The following is an 18,267-nucleotide window of genomic DNA, read 5'->3' on the forward strand; positions in this document are numbered from 1 at the left end:
GATCAAATCTTCAAAATGCGTAGTTCAAAACTTTAACATAGGATTGGAATCATTTTGATCCAAAAAATCTGGATTACCTTGATCCCAGTAGAAGGGTGAATTTAGAGTGGATTACCAGAAAAAAATATAGTATACAATTAATTCAAAATACATTTCAATTTAAAAAAGATGGTAGAGTTTGTAAATTAAACATTGTTTGTAGGCTCAATGGTTGCAACATTTTTATTTACTTTTTTCTGTCACATTTACTGGGGCCTCTAGCCTACCTCTCAGAGCAGTGCATTCAACCAAATAATAAGTTTATCAAAATACAAGCCTGTTTTGCTTTAATGTTTACAAACAAACCTTGAAAGCCCCCTGAATATAATATATAATTTGAAGGTTAGAAAATCGTAATCTTTCTCAGTAATGTTCCAGTGCTTTAAAGCATTGATAATCAGGATCTAGTAATCTTGAACAGTCTGAATCTGGATCAGCGTGATCCTATCCTGAATTGCTTTGAAATACCAGGACAAAATCTGGCTGAGCTGCCTGATCCTGGATCACAAAATATGGGATTTAAAAATCTGATCGGATCTGATTGAGATAAAAAAGTTTTGAACTCCTGGGCCCAGAACATTAGATATTTCAAACAATGAAGTTAAATCATTGCTGCATTTTCAATATGCAACAGTCATCATCAAATAATGCTGCCAAACACAAAATCCTTCTGATCAAAAAAGAGTTTGAAAGTGTTCTTTGGTCATAACGCAAAATGCTATACTCCTAATCTTGGGCTCAAAATCATATATAGCATGCACAATAGAAGCAACTGAACCAAATTAGATTGTATTTCATGCAAAAGTTTATCATAGTGTCAGAACAGTGGACATGTTCATTGCTGAAGTTTAATTATTGGTGCATTTTCAAATACAATGGTCATTATCAAATAATGCAGTCAAACACAAAATACTTGTTAGCAAAAAAGACTATGCAATGGTAATTTCCTCATAAGTACTTGAAATTATGTACAGCAAGCATCCCCTGTGATAGACTGCAGTATAGCACTTGTGTTTTCATGAAAGACAAACAAAATATTAGATTAGATTATATGAAGTTTAATCATTAAAGAAAAATCATACAGTAATGCAGTACTGTAAACTCAACTGCATTGTACAGTAAAAACAAAAACAACAGTAAAAGCAAAAACAGTTACAGTAACAACAAACTTTACTATAGTAAAAAAAGCTGCTTTTCGGTGCTAAAGCAACATTTTGCCTCTCCGCTGCATTTGGCCACAGAATTTCCTCGACGTTGCATCTGATGTCTTCGTTGTCAAGACAGCGCTGGTAAAATCTTTTAGAGTGCCTTATCCACCCCTGACACTGCTGGGCTGTAATGTCATCACATGCCTCATCCATGGCCTGAAGGAGCGTTGCCTGCTCATATGGATGCCTATCGTGTACCTTCCACCTCCATGCCGAGGTGGAGTTCAGAAAGGGGGAGTAAGGTGGACACAACTGCTCTTCTGCCTCCTTGGCCACAACCGCGACCCTGTCTACGACCACGACCCCGTCCACGACCTGGTCCTTCGTTACCAACCTCAACCTCATCGACCTGCTCCATGCTGTCAGAAACTGCCATTCAGGTTTCTAAGCAGCCTTTTATGTAGTGGTGAAGAGATTATCAATTGTGTTGCAATGCTACTCACCTGGGCAAGGTTGTTGGAAGTACTGAGACATGAATACAAACACCCGTTGTTGTTTGCGTTAACAGTTTCACACTTTGTATGTCAGCATAGGATGTAGTGTCTTAGAGTATGAATTTTGAAAGTCAGTTTGGCACTTTGCATTTTGAATTTTGTACACTGAAATTCTGCTGTGCAAAATGAGTCAAAGCAATCGTAAAAAACTGTAAAATGCAAATCTTGTCTGGGCATTCTGTTACATTAAGGTTTATAAGATCATAAAATAAACGTCTTATCTACCCCCCAAACCCAATTCCGGTGCCAGTGATGTGGTTCATCAACACAAACGATGGAGTGGAGAGACAGATGATTGATTGGCGATCGGTCTCCATTGATCCAAATGAACAGAAATGAAAGCAGGGTGTAGTCATAGTGGTGTTTGAGATTCACCACCCATGTTTTTCAGGGTCAAAATGACCTTCCATGGTGATTTGATCAGATCAAAAGAAAAGAGGCTATTAGGGCAGTAATTTACAGTATGCAGTCAGATCACAGGACAGTGTGTGAGGGACAGAGGAAGGTGGCCTAGTCGCTGCTAGCAAAGTTGTGAAATGTCACACAAATAAGCCATAAACCTTTTCACTCCCTACCTCCCCCCTCCCACCCCTGCAATTAACATTTAATTGACCATAATCTAGTTTAATCTAGCTAACCGGTTTGCTGTGTGATTGATGATTCATGAGACATGAGAAATGTCAGTTTTATAGAGACTGATCGAGAGACGGTGGGGGTGGGCTGGGGTGGAGACGAGAAAAAGCAGTTAAGCATCGACTTTCCAAAAACACAGTAGAGCTTTCAAAGAATGACACCCTCACAACAAACTTTAAATCAAACCAAGGAGTTTGAACTACTTTCACCTGACAAAGCCATTGTGCTGCTCATACACCAAATGGTGTCTGATTGACACAGTCTTGTTTGTACTCTGCTGTATGGCTGTACTATAGGAATATGCATTTCGGGTTTTAGTATTTATGTTCAGCTTTTTAGAAAACATTATGCCCTTTATTTGTGCCATTTATGTGTATACAATGCTCTTTTATTTATTAGTATTTATATTTATTTATTTAATGGACTTTGAGTGAGTGAGTGAGTGACTGACTGAGTAAGTCCCTATTGTGGAAACGCAAATGCCTGGTTAGTACACTCCAGACCAGTAGGTGGCGGAGTGAACTGCTGTGCGGACTGCCATTAAATACAAGAAGACTACTCTTATTGTGTGCAAGATCAACTGCCCTGAAAATCAAAGAGGAAAATTTGAAAACAAAACACCAAATGCCTCCGAAAAAGCTATAGTCCAGGCAAAAATATGTATCTACATTACTGATATTATGCTAGGAATCAAGTTAATGTTAAACAAGTGGAGTAAACGTTGCCATATACAATTTGCTACATCTTTCAGCTGTGAAGCCAACATCCTTCTGTTTCACACCTTTTAAAGTCTTATTACGTTGCATACATTTTCAGCTAGCTAGCCAACGTTATTCCAATTACAAACCAAAACACGGTTACAAGTAGCAGAGCTGGCTTCATACACTTAGCCTACCAGTAGTCCCAATCTTTTCCGGTATCTCTTGAATGGTGTTCATTCAGTTGTTCTCATTAGAAAATCATTTGGATGATATGGGTTTTGTTCCCTCAGGAGAACTAGCCTCTCTTCAGTTGTTTGAAAGGATGTCATTTTAGTCTAGTTGAAAAGTAGCTAACTGGGGCTTCATTTATAAAAGGTGAATACACTCAAAAAAGATGTGTATGCCACTTTCCCCACAGATTTGAGATTTATAAAAACAAACTTGACATCAAAACATGGACATTTACGCAAACTACGACCCGTGCGTTAAGATATTCTGGAGACCGTGGGAAGTGGCGACTCTGATGGCCAAGTAGTGAAATGCAGGTCAATGTCCCGCCGGCCCGGTTCACTCGATTCCTCTCACTTCATATGAAAGTACACAGCCGTCCCACAGCCGTCTAATCACCATGTCCCATGTCAGAGGAGCATCCAGGCCTGAGTAGTTTCTGTCTTTTTAGGGTTCTGAAAGTACATTTAAGCATCCAGACTGACCGGAAAACAATTATTTTGCCGGTGTCACCTCCGTGTGTTACAGTCACAGTTTCATATCATGCCATTGGGGAGGCAGATTAGAGCACTACTGTACAAATGCATGCGATTCAACAGACTCAAGAAGGATGTGTTAATATCCAACAAGATTTATGTCTCATTTACTAGTTCTGTGTTACAAATATACAATTTACGTGTCACAAACAACACTTTTTCAAACAGACTGTGTTGAAAGTAACTCAAAATATGTTGTCCTCACCTAGTCATGGAGGTGTGTAAAAAATGATGTTACAGTATGTGTTGTTCTGAGAGTGAAGTGCTCTTCCATCCCAGAATCCATTTGAATGCTGAACACGAGGTCAATAATGTGATTTCAATTTATTGTTGAGGGGTTTAATCAAGGATTTATTTCTGTGGATGTAATGAATTTTGTATGGATATATCTGTCTTTCATGCTTGTAACTATGTGGAATTGTGCTGCTTTAAGATGCAAGAAAACTTTCTCTGTAGTCAGACTATAAAATATTATTGTATCTTATTGTGAAAAATGTCACCTGTGAGTTGCATACATTTCACAGTATGTTTATTTTAACAATTGCAGTTCTGACATTATTACTGTAATAATAGGTACTGCAATTGTATTTACAGAAAGTACACTGTGAAACCCATTATTACAGTAATAATTTCAGTATTGTAATTGTTATTAAACATACCGTGAAATGAATTACAGCAAATTACAAGCTAATTGCAGCCAGCAAGTTAGAATTTAGGAATTTTTCACAAGGTGTGGAAAGGGTTATTTTGACCATGCTCTGCAGATCAACAGCTGCAAAATTTTAAGTTGCGTGCAGATGGTTTCATAAATCCAGATATTTTTGGATATTATTTTCAGGATATTATTCTTTTTTTGTGTGTACATAACCTTTTCATGTAGAACCTTTGCAAATCTTTATAAATGAGGCTCCATGTGATTGAAAATGTGAGGGGGCTCAGTAAAAAATAAAAATGAGTACGGTGAAAACATTCGATCTGCTGGTCACAGGTGTGTGGACCAATACAAGCTGTGTTTAAATCAGGGCAAGCACAGACATTTGGCATAACTGAAGCTACATTTGGGGCCATGAGTTCTTATTTTAGAAAAGTTATATTTGACAGAACTGATCACCCAATTTAGCTCTAAGTCTAATTGACTCAATGGGGAGGAATTTGCTTCCGGTATCTGCAAGAAAAGAAGGCTGCAAAGGGCAAAGAAATACATGGAAAACCAAAACGCATTTATGGGCCAAAAGTTTCTGTGAGAGATAGTTCCCCCTGGTAGAACTCAGAGTCTGGCTAAACTAGGCTTGTTGTATTTACTTGTCTTATGGTGTAATGGTCTTTACATAGAAATAACGTACCTGTAGATTTACTGTGACATTCTGGTTGATAAAGGAAATGTCTCGTTGACCCCTCACACCTGCATACCTCTCTAGAAAGGTGTGTGTTTTCTTTTGACCAGCTGAGCTGTGCAACCAATGTCTCTGACTCCCACCCTTTTCATCTCCCCATCTTCCTCTCCTCCCCTCTGTCTCTTTCCTATCCCCCGTTTCACTCTCTTCCTCTCCTCCCCTCTGTCTCTTTCCCAACACCCCCATCTCTCTCTCTCTCTCTGTCTCAGGTGAGGGCCAGTGCCATCGCGCAGGATGCTGATCAGAACTATGACTACGCCTCCAACAGTGTGATCTTGCACCTGGATGTGGGGGATGAGGTGTGTGTGCAGCTGGACGGGGGGAAAGTGCACGGGGGCAACACCAACAAATACAGCACCTTCTCCGGCTTCCTCATCTACCCGGACTGATCCTGGCCACCTTCTCACTCATGCACACAACCTTCTCCGGCTTCCTCATCTACCCAGACTGATCCTGGCCACCTTCTCACTCACGCACATGCACGTACAGACACACACACACGCATGTACAAACACACACACACACACACACGCTGGTACAGACACACACGCACATACACGTACAGACACACACCCGTACAGACACACGCACACGCACGTACAGACACATACGCACATGCACGTACAGACACACACACGCACAGACACAGATACACGCACATACAGGCACACAGGCACAGACGTGCATACAGGCACACTGACACATGCACATGCAAAGACATATACACATATATACATACACACACACATGCTCATGCTAACACACATATGCACATGCATGCACTCTCTCTCTCTCTCTCTCTCTCTGTCTATCAGTCTGTCTTTGGCCTGCAGGCTAACACCACCATAAATACAGCACTTTCTTCAGCTTGCTCACCAACCAAGACACCCCCCCCCCTCACACTCCCCCACCTCCCCATGTCCCACAACTGTCATTGCTCAGACACTGGAGCTTCTCTGACCAGCCTCGCACCACTGCATACATCAACAAAAATCACTAAAAAAACTGTTTTAAAAAATACTGCTGCTGTTGTGAAAAGACACGTTACAGGGGACTCATGCCAAGAACACAAAGGGCCTGGTTAGCCCTTGAGCCTGTCACCGGTGTGGCATGTTATTATAGTCACCAAAACCCATTAATTTCATAAACCCAGTTGAAGTGTGTACAAGACTTGCTGCTTAAATGCTATATACCGATGACTCATGTAGTGCAGTAGTACTCAAGAATTTGCTTGCTTATTTATGTCAGTGTTCACTGGATGTTGGAAGCAATGGACAGGAATAATGCAAGATGGAATCTCGAGATGGAAAAAATGTTTAAAAATGTATGGAACTGCATCACTGGACCACTACAGGAAGGAAATTTAAATTAATTTAACCCCCCCTCCCCCACACACTGAAGCAGCTCACCTTTTCACAGGTCTAAGAATGTGGTATGGTTGGGGGAGGCAGTTGCGGTGTGATTGAAAGCCATGATACCCACAATGCCTTTCTGCCTCAATGCTCCAACCACCATGGATTTCCAACATGCCACAGCCACCTCACAAGTGTGTCTGAAAACATATCCATCTGAGAGGATAACACACTGCAGTTACAACCAATCTGAATTGCCTTCTTTTCTTCTTTTTTTCTAAGTTTTTTTAAAATCTGAAACATCTGATGTTTTGGTCATATGAACGACGTAGCAGATGTGTTTAAGGCAAAAGGGTTGACTATTCACATGGAGAAACATTCATCGAGATTCGTCATCAGCGGATTGGCTGGCTCTCGTTCCAAATTACATGCCAGTTTCTGTTCATTTAAGCAGTCAAATGATTTACATAATCTGTTATGCATGTTTCATTTCTTAATCAGCTCATGGACGGCAGACGACAATGCCGTTTTGCTGTTGTGTAACCCCTGAACTGGCGTTGCCATGTTCAGCTAATTAGCACATTGAGCTACAGCAATGCACAGTGCCCCACCTGGGCTGTGCTGCTTTAATCTGACCACATAAAGGCATACTTTACTGTCATACACTAATGACTTCTAGCAAATCATTCCATTGCTCAAATTTAATGACAATCCATTTTTCAGCATTCAGTCCAGTCTTCTTTATAGAGGGCATTTGACATCATCAGTCTGCTTAAGAATGTCTTAATTGGGGTTTGTTTAAAATCATTACCATTGCTGTGGGAATTTAAGATAAGCCAATGTACTTGCTATTGTACAGTGTATGCCTGCGCGCTGTGAGTGTTCAGTTTCATCCCTGACTGAAAAGTTGTACAACAATTCAAAAATTGTGCTGCAATCCCCCACAAACTACTGTCTTGTTAATTTTGTACAGTGCAGTAGATATTTGTTCAAAAATGTCAGTGTGTAGAGGATTATGCAATATGTTTATATGAATGTGTGAACTAATTTATGTGTGTGTGCATCTCTGTATGTGTGTGAGCACATGTATGTGTGTGTGTGTGTGTGTGTGTCTGTATGTCTGTGTGTGTGAATTCCAGTGCATGCAATATGCAAAATTAGGATTTAAAATATCTACATGTTGTGGTTATAGAGATACAGAGCTTAAGACATGGTGAAGACATCTGTCACATATGCTAATTTTAGTTTTCATCTACCCATGTAGAATTTAATTCCTTTGGCAAATTGAACTGTTGGTCTAATTTAATATGTGCCCAAGTCTGAACAGGGACTGTGTGTCAGTAGAGAGTTTTCAATGAAACATTATCAGAGTAGTCCTTAATGAAATGATATAAGAGTAGTCCTCAATGAAACGATATCAGACTAGTCCTTAATGAAATGATATCAGAGTAGTCCTCAATGAACTGATATAAGAGTAGTCCTCAATGAAACAATATCAGAGTAGTCCTTAATGAAGCGATATCAGAGTAGTCCTTAATGAAATTATATCAGAGTCGTCCTTAATGAAATGATATCAGAGCAGTCCTTTATGAAATGATATCAGAGTAGTCCTTAATTGGTGGCAGATGAGACAGACAATTACACAAGGAACTTAAAGCAAAAAGTGCCAGGGTTTTAATTCTCATTAGCATATGTTAAACTGCTTATGGCTAATTTAAGAAAAGTAATTCAGATGCAAACTGTTAATCCCTCTTGTAATCATAGTATCTTAGACCACAGGGTGACCATGAAGGGGGACCTTTATCTAATTAGAGTTGTCCAGCCCTGACCTTTATCAGGCTCAGCTGGGGGTCGAGTACTGTATCTGCCAGCAGTATTACTGGGCACATGTCATCCATGCCACCGATGTCAGCAGTAGCACACACATGCTTCAGCAATATACAAGTTATTAAAATAATTCAGTACTTTTTTCATCTATGTACATCACATCAGAGCACAGCAGGAACAGTTGGAGGACGATCAGTCTCTCTGATTTTAAGGTAGAAGGTCTTGTTAAGGCTCTGTGTAAAATTTTCCAAGCGAATACCATGAGAAGCACAACGTAACTTTATAACTAGAGCAGAAAACGAAGACAGCAGCATCACTCGTGCTACAGAGTACAGGTTTTAACCAACCAGACCAGATGTGCTGAAGATGTCCGCTCCAACAGGTTATTCCTGGGGCTCCATTTCCTTAAAACAGTGCCTACAGGCCAGATATTATCTACATAAGCTACTATTCAGAGAACAATGTATGGATAAGATTTATTGTTCATGAACAAAGTAGAACATGCACAGCTATTACTTATTATTCTGTTGCTATACTGACACTGGAGAAGCAGACCAGGACGGTCACGTCTTTTAGTGCATCAGGATAGTTATCTTTGGAGTTATTTTTCCCCATGACCAAGGGGCCATGAGCACTGTATTTCTACAATATAATGTATTTCTACATTTGACAGTTAGGGCCAGTAGCCGAATAACCATGTCATACGGCACACTGATGCTGACTGCTTTGTTGATTAATGCCACAGGTGATATGTGAGGTCACTGGAATTGGTGTAATGGCTGATTTACATGCATCACAGGGAATAGCTCCATTTATGTGAAGGCAAGCCATTAACCCTGAGAACAGCAGTAATGCAGCTCCATCACTGAGGCTCACATTTAACCTCTTAAGCATGCACTGCATTATTTTTCCATGACATAACAAAACTAACAATATCTTGTATTTTCTGGGTGCAGTTTATGTTAATCCCTGTGATCACTGAAAGCATAATACTGAAGGAATCAGAAGGGGAAACATGGCTTGGTTTTTTTAACTAAGGGCAAAGCATATTGAGCTCCTAATGCGTTTGGACTTGAATTCTACTGGAAATTATTGCCAATTCAAATTTAAAGCAAAACTAAATCTTACAATTAATGTAGGATTCACGTGAAATCCATCTCTTTGGCAGAGACCTCACCTTCCCATTTCTCAATTTTCACATGATCACAGGACCAAATGACCGAACTACATTGCCCTGCTGGTGAATTAGAAAAGTCTTTACATTCTCAATATAAAGAACAAGGGAACGGTGGCTGTCCTGCACTAAATAAGCCGCATGCTCTTTTTTTTTACCAGCATTTTTACTTTGTGAAAATTCATATGAAATGCATACATGTTGTTTACATGAATACTGATAATATCTCTGCTATGGAGCAGGGGAAAAGAGTACATCAGTGTAACAGACAGCAAGCATTTAATCTGCGACTCTCTGTATCTCCCTGGCCCCACCACCCAGTGTGCACAATAAGCACCCAGTGCATTGTGGGGTTTGTAGGAGATTAGGGTTTATTAGGGGGCCAGAAAACAATATCAGCTTATTTATTGTCCACTTGAAAATGTAATGCCTCACTACTTCCTACTACACTGAAGATAAGGAACAGCATATACATTCATAAAATGTGATGCAACAATTATCATTTCCACATCAGTGTAAACATTACTGTGGAAAATGCTGTAACTAACTGTACCAATTATGCATATATACTGCTAACTCATCCAAGTAACATTTCTAAATTCTCTTTATTTGTGGGGAAAAATAACTTTTCTGCAGGAAAAAATATCAGCGCGGTATGGACCTATTCACAATGTAGCTGGAGGTAAAAAAAAAAAAAAAAAACTAACGCTGAATATGTTCTTCACTAACATATTCACATATTCCTACAATTTCATACCTAGTTGAGAATGCACAACAGGTAGTTTTGGTTGTGTATTTGTAGTTCACCACAATATTTACCAATATTTACAGACACGTAAGAATAACTATCACACACACTAGCATTACTGAGCTTTATTATTCGTATATTCATGCTCGTGCAGTTGACATGGCCTTTTCAGTCTACTTCAGTACAGACCATAACCTGGCAGGCACAAGTAAACACTACCTAAAACACAAATGCCCTGATAACTGTAAACATTTGAGTGTATTTTACAGGTAACCTCTTTTTCTTCCAGTTACATAATAATAATGATATAATATTCACTATTATGTCTGTGTGCATATGTGACTTGTCACCTGTGTAGCACATTACATACAAATGTCTTTATCAGCACTAAAGGTGTTCAGTGACTATTTAGAGGTGATGTATATTATTAATATGGATATGATTGTTGTCCCTGTGCCATGTACGATAGGTTGTATCTATCTTAGCAGATAAAATAAAATGAATAAAACGCCTGAAAAGCTCTGCTCCCTTCCTGAAGAATGTCCAGTCATTAAACTGCACACATGCAAGTCCCCGTGTCTCAGGAATAACTGCAAGCCTGACTTTCATTTTCTCACAAACAAGATGATCCAGGACCTTTATCTCTCTCTCTTTCATGTACATATATCTACCACTGTTTCTCAGTCTGTATATTTTCTTTTCTGCTCACGCTTCAATGTAAAATGTGGATCAAAAAATGCAGCTCCACTTGACAACAACCGGTATCTTCTGGTGGTAACATAGGAGGTATGAATTGTGAATCAATTAAATATGTGTCTGCAAAGATTACAGAATCATTCCTTTATATTAACTTTACAACCAAACTAATGTCAGGACTGTCAGAATGTGCAGCTGTCGACTTTTGACAATCATTATTTATTTTGAAAGTTCTGAACAGCAAACAGTATGAGCTGCTGCCCACAGTTGGGGTCTGTTCCTTTTAAATTCAGTCAGTACAGGAAAGGAGCTCAAATGTAATTCATGAATCCCCACTATTTTCCATGGGGATTCTTTTCAATGAATTCAATTTCATTTCATCTCCTAAATTAACGGAAGTAAAATGGATGTGACTCCAACACTGCAGCTACCCAGTTTATGTACCTTTGCTTAAAAATGAGAATTGAAAGCTGATCCACCTAGCCCCAACGCACAAAAAAAACCTTCAACTGCTGAAGTGAGCAGGCACCTCTGTCTTTCATCTGGATGATGAAACCCTTGAAATTCCAACTGGAAAATAATGCATGCAGGTGGAGATCGTTGTCACACAACATTATAACTGTAAGTCTGTGGTTGCAAAACAAAGAAATAAGTTGCCAACATTAAACAGTAACAGTAAATCAATCAATTAGGCTGCCGCAGGGACATAACCACATAGTTGATCCATACACAGTGTGTACATAAGATACATTGTGATTATAGATAGTCCAGTTAAACAAATCCATATTAAATTACAATGTGCAATTTCACATTCACAGAAAACTATGACTTAAACCTTTTTTTCTTAAATAATCAATCAGTAAATCATTACTGAGGCAGAGATACGTCTAGTCATTGGAGAGATGCTGCAGATGTTGACCAATCAGAATTTATTAGGTAGTCCTGAGCAGGTAAAGTGAGAGGAAATGGGGGAAAAAGTCACTCAATCCCAGGTCTGATTCACTCGTGTAAACTGAATTTAGTAAACGCTTGTGTTATAAATAGGCCATGTTTGACTCTTCACACAGCTGGTGCAACTGATGCATGATGTGAATTATGGTAAGTAGCTGTGCTCCTGCATCAACATCACTATTGCTGCTTCTGGAACAACATTCCTATTAACCAATCATTGCCCTCTGATGTCATCAGCATGTGCCAAACAGCCTCCCCCAAGCCATTTCAAAATTCACTTGAATACCCTGCCTTCCAGAGATATAAGCTGTTGTGTAGCTCTCCATTCCAATTCATAACATGAAGATCAAAATCCTTGATTTACTGAAAATATTTTCGCTGCACTTTCAGTCATTTTAGCTGGCTTGCTGGCTGAGCTAGTGCAGTTCCGTCTGTGATAACATTATCAACAATGCCATGATCATCCTAGATCAATGCTGGAGAATCTAACGAGGATGCCCTTCCTGACGCAACCCTCTCATTTAACCGGATTGGGACCGGCACTACAAATGCACTGACTTGCACTGTTTTGGAGGGTGTTTTGAAATGGCACAGGAGTGGGAGGTTGTTTGCTACAGTACTGATGACATCATAGGGCAGTGATTGGTTAATAGAAATGCTGTTCCAGGAGCAACATGGGGTGCTAATCCAGGACCATGTCCTACTTGGGTAAATCACATCACCCTGGAACTGACCTCTGAAGCAGAAATGCAGTCATATGACTGAAATACAGCACTGTGGCACTAAGTCAACATTTGCATTCACCTTTTTTACTTTGCATATGATGTGTCCACAGTATGTTGTCATGTTGTGTTTTTATTTTATTTTACTTATACTGTGATATACCTACTTTTTAATTTATTAATTGATAAAGTATTTTCATTGAATTGAATTCTCCTCTTCAACAGCACTAATTTCTCAGATTCAGTGACTTCCTCTTCCTGGTAAATTGCACTGATTCCTGATGACACTATGGAAAATTAACTTTTGAGTTGTTTAAGACTTAATTTATTTTCAGTCATTTACATCCCAGGTAATGGCAGTTGTTGTGACAACTGTGTTGCTCAGGTCTAAGGTTTGGTTGAAATGGATAAATCAGTTCAATAAAATAATGTTGGAAATAATTAGTTTCAATACATATTTGTCTCCAGTACATACAGTCTTGCTATACTCATTCTTTTGATCTATCCAAGATGTAGGCCTACTGAAAAGGTGTCACAAAGACATGGCCAAGGTTCATCTGATTTTTGTCATGTCACATGCCATATTGCACTCTGAATATCTTGTATCTCTGAATATATAATGTATATCATTTGCATAGCAAATACTTAACACTTGTGTAAGGTTCTACAAGTTAGTGAATAAAGCCCTGCAAATACTTGGAGGCATTTTAAACAAACAATCGCTTTAAAAAATACATTGTCATTGTCCAAGAGAGAAAACAAAAACTTCACTAAAAGCCGCAACAAGCACAGAAAATTGTGTGCAATAATGATGCAGTTTAATAAAACAATAATGGGTCCTGTATGTCCATACAGAGAATAGCGCATATCATTCACAATCAGGAAATGAACGTAAACCACATTTAACTCCCAGAATTACGAAAGAGTGAGTGTCATATAGGGAAAAAAGTCAAGCAAATGAGGAACTGTCTGTTCAGTACACAGTAAAATGGCCCGTTTTACCTCAACTCTAACAGTCTTAATTCAACTGTTAACCGATTACTTTGCTAACATTACTATTAAGAGTGGAATTAGCACTAGACATTTTACTCTGCACTCTCTGAATATGTTTTTAAGCATAAGATTGCATTGTGCATTACATTTATATTTTAGGCATTTAGCACAAGCTCTTATCCAGAATGACTTTAAAATAGTGCACGAGGAAAAGGCCTAGATTCTTAAATTCTATAAATCTCCAACATCCAAGTAGCAGTTAATGGGAATACAAAGGTCACAACAAACCCGCAATAGGTAGGTAACCCTTTGTGTGATGTTCCCTGTCTCCGCCTGCGGGGTGTCTGAGTGGTTTTCTCCACGTTTTGTCTGTTATGTTGGTAGACTCTCTCCCAATGAATTCTGGGATAGTCGCTAGGGCAGGGTCGCAGGGGCATTGGAGCTGGAGCCCAGCGTGCATTGGGCAAGAGGCAGCAGTACACCCTGGACAGGCTACCACAAGTAGGGCACATACACTGTTCACTCACCATTCCCTCACCCACACGGGTAATTTAGAGTCTCCAGTTAGCCTGCATGTCTTTGGACTGAGTGGGAAACCGGAGTACCCAGAGGAAGCCCACACGACTCCACAAAGAAAGGGCTAAGTCGGATTCAAACCTAGGACCTTCATGCTGTGAGGCGACAGTGCTACCCACTGCACCACCTCATTTACTGACAATCTTTTTTTATCAAGAATATTTTCTTGAGATTTGAATCTTTTAATTTCTGGGGTCTCCCTTCTTATTCCTGCCACTGAGCCGGGTTGTAACATTTGTCACTGGAATTAACACGTGGAAAGGAAGGTAGGGAGGGTAGATAAATCAAGAAGCAGGCAATCACATGCACCCAATCATGTGGGTGCTGTGACAACAAACTTAGACAATGACTAATGACAAGTAATTTGTACATGCATTCATAAGGAAGCACGGTGGAACGATGAACACCATGAGGTGAGGACAAGCAAGCAAACTAACGAGTAATTAAAGTTTATGTTCAAAACTCTCCTGAATAAGTCTGTGTCAGGTGTTAAGAACAGAACAGGGGATATGCCACAGTGCACACTGAATGCATTAGTGAATGGTAATCATAGAGCCTGGGAACACCAGACAGCTGGCAAGTTATCCAACGTAACGATACTAAGCTAACGCTGCATCTGGATGATGGTATTCTACGTGGATGCAAAGAAGGTTTTCAGGATGCATCTTCAACACACCATTTATTTATACGCCACAGCTAAAGACAAATGTTGTTTGAATCCATTATGCAAAGGGCAAGCAGGAGCAATGTTCTCCACTGTGCGCCTGGGTGAAACCTCTTTAAACTGTGCGGCTGGGTGAAGCCTCTTTAAACTGTGCGTCTGGGTGAAACCTCTTTAAACTGTGCGTCTGGGTGAAGCCTCTTTAAACTGTGCGCCTGGGTGAAGCCTCTTTAAACTGTGCGCCTGGGTGAAACCTCTTTAAACTGTGCGCCTGGGTGAAACCTCTTTAAACTGTGCGCCTGGGTGAAACCTCTTTAAACTGTGCGCCTGGGTGAAGCCTCTTTAAACTGTGCGGCTGGGTGAAGCCTCTTTAAACTGTGCGCCTGGGTGAAGCCTGTTTAAACTGTGCGCCTGGGTGAAGCCTGTTTAAACTGTGCGTCTGGGTGAAGCCTCTTTAAACTGTGCGTCTGGGTGAAGCCTCTTTAAACTGTGCGGCTGGGTGAAGCCTCTTTAAACTGTGCGCCTGGGTGAAGCCTGTTTAAACTGTGCGCCTGGGTGAAGCCTGTTTAAACTGTGCGTCTGGGTGAAGCCTCTTTAAACTGTGCGCCTGGGTGAAGCCTCTTTAAACTGTGCGGCTGGGTGAAGCCTCTTTAAACTGTGCGTCTGGGTGAAGCCTCTTTAAACTGTGCGTCTGGGTGAAGCCTCTTTAAACTGTGCGTCTGGGTGAAGCCTCTTTAAACTGTGCGCCTGGGTGAAGGCTCTTTAAACTGTGCGGCTGGGTGAAGGCTCTTGAAGTGCTTGGGAGTCTGAACATCAGCAGATGTTCTGAGCCAAAACGCTCGCAGGTGTTTGAGACGACGCTGAAACTTTTGGGAATACCTGTCTTCCATTAGAAATTTGTTCCAGAAATTCTTACATAATCCCAGAACACTGATTATCAGTGTCCCTGTCACTAGGCCCCCCGGGATGATTACCAAGTCTGTGCCGGCCTATCAGAAACAGTTGGAGACCCTTAGAGTGAGTAATTAGCAGCTTGGTAAACATCCTGGTGTAACTTTTTCAGCTCACTTAAAATTGTGCTACTGTATGTCCAATATTTGGATCTCCAAAGTGAAAACATAGTTGTAAAGATTGTTCAGTCTGAGCTTGATTGCAGAGTTTGATCAGTTATTATGTCTGAGTGGTGGAATGCAGAAAACCTCCAACACCAATTCAACTATTAATTCAAATAAATTAGAAAATTGTGCATCTCTGGCATTCCGGGGTCAGGCTTTCCTATCCCTGCTGTATGTGTGAAGTCTACGCCATGTTATCACCATCTCCAGGAGGATCATTAGCCTACTGCGGCTGTATGTGGCTTTGGGTGGCACTTTGAAAAGGAGGCCCCTTTAATATTCCTGCTACAGGAATCACAAAACACTTCATCTTACTGTCAACGTTCCTTCATTGAGAAAGAAACTATAAATTAAATTTCAAATGTATTACTCCATGGGCGGGATGGTGGTGCAGTGGGTAGCACTGGGTTCTCCAGTTTCCTCCCACAGTTCAAAGACAAGCAAATTAAGTGGAGAGTCTAAATTGCCCCTAGGTATGAGCGTGTGAATGGTGTCCAGGGTGTATTCCTGCCTCTCACCCAATGCATGCTGGGATAGGCTCCAGCGCATCCCGCGACCCTGACCTGGAATAAGCAGGTATAGATAATGGATGGATGGAATCCACTTACTCACTCCTGGTCTCAGAGGCCTACTGTGAAAAGAACCACACTTTTAAACCCTGGGCTGATTTGCAATGAAACTTGTCTCTGTGGTGGGGATATTCCCAGAAACAGCAAAGTATGTGCTACAGAACGCTGACTCTCAAGTCACAGATTACTCAACAGATGACTTAATTAAGTTCTGCACATCGATGACATCAGATTTAAATTGATTTCTTGCTGATGCTGTGTACCTTGATGCCGTAAGTTATAGCTCATTCGCAGATAGCATCTACTGGTGCCTATTGAACTTTGAGGTTGAGTATTACAATTTAACAGTATTTGTCTCTGAAAATGCAAGTTGCATGTTGAAATCATACAGAGAAAACCTCAAAGGCTGGATGCCAAATGCAATTTAATTAACATGTAACGTTTCCTTGTCATGTGACAATGCTACCAGTCCATGGGAGTAGCTAGAAGGCTTTTCATGCAGAAGTCAAAGCTGAACGTGGCTCTGCACAGTGTTGCTAAGGAGTGCACCACAGCAAGGTTGGACTGTGTAACTAGACAGCACTACTGTTGGATCCCAGGATCTCTGTACCAGACTTGTGAAATAATTGATTACACATTATTGGCACACAAACAAGGCTCTGACTAGCAGTTCTGTGACAGAGACAAGAAACTTGCCACAAATATTTCACAGACGGTAAAACCTTTAGGCCAACACCACTGTAGACTATTTATTGCTATTCATTATTAAGTTTAGACTTATTTAACAATTTTAACTTTTTTGTGCATGAAGGCAATGGGAAGTAGACATTTTTAATGTCTACTTCCCATTGCTTAGAATTTTTTTTTTATTGCCCAGCAGTATGAAACTGTATGGAGCATGTCTGGGGTTCTATGCACTAAAAGCAGCACGTGACACTGGGGGGACATCACTATCAGTCCTAGGGGGAGGGGCTATGTGAACTGACTGACAAGGAGGTTCTGTCGACCTTTTATTGAGGGATGACTGATTTTATCAGTCAATAACCTGTTACCTGTCTTTATGCAATCGTGTGCAATAGCACCAATAAACACAATGTGAACATACTGCAGGGCTTTTATTCTTCATGACATGCATACCCATTTCTAACATGCAGTTTACGAGAGTAAATAATCCCTCTAATGTGAAAAGCACCAAAACTAAAACCAGCATACACAGGGGGGCCCAGGACTGAGGTTGGGAACAATGCTTTAAAACTGGACTGCCAAAACCCCTGCTCCTGGAGATCTACCATCCTGCAGGTTTCACTCCAATCCTAACAAAGAACACCCCATTCAACATCAAGAGTAGGACTGCCCAACCCTACTCCTGGAGAACTACCGTCCTGCAGGCTTTCACTCCAAACCTAACAAAGCACACCCCATTCAACAGTAAGAGCAGGCCTGCCCAACCCTGCTCCTGGAGATCTACCATCCAGCAGGTTTACTTTACAACCCTAACAAAGAACACCCCATTCAACAGCTAGAGCAGGGCTGCCCACCCCTGTTCCTGGAGATCTACCATCCTGTAGGTTTCACTCCAACCCTAAAAAAAACACCTCATTCAACAGCTAGAGATCAACCATCCTGTAGGTTTCATTCCAGCCCTAACAA

General features: G+C 40.6%; 1 protein-coding gene across 1 annotated transcript in view; it reads left to right on the forward strand.

Moving 5' to 3' along the window:
- Window positions 1-5,808, forward strand: part of LOC118210842 (complement C1q-like protein 4) — a 47,021-nt gene extending 41,213 nt beyond the window's left edge. The window contains exon 4 of the mRNA XM_035387297.1: window positions 5,443-5,808. Coding sequence (XP_035243188.1) covers window positions 5,443-5,622 — 180 coding nt within the window. The 3' untranslated portion in view covers window positions 5,623-5,808. The remainder of the gene's footprint in view (window positions 1-5,442) is intronic.
- Window positions 5,809-18,267: the final 12,459 nt, after the last annotated feature.

Source organism: Anguilla anguilla, chromosome 13, assembly GCF_013347855.1.
Source record: "Anguilla anguilla isolate fAngAng1 chromosome 13, fAngAng1.pri, whole genome shotgun sequence".
Classification (NCBI taxonomy): domain Eukaryota; kingdom Metazoa; phylum Chordata; class Actinopteri; order Anguilliformes; family Anguillidae; genus Anguilla; species Anguilla anguilla.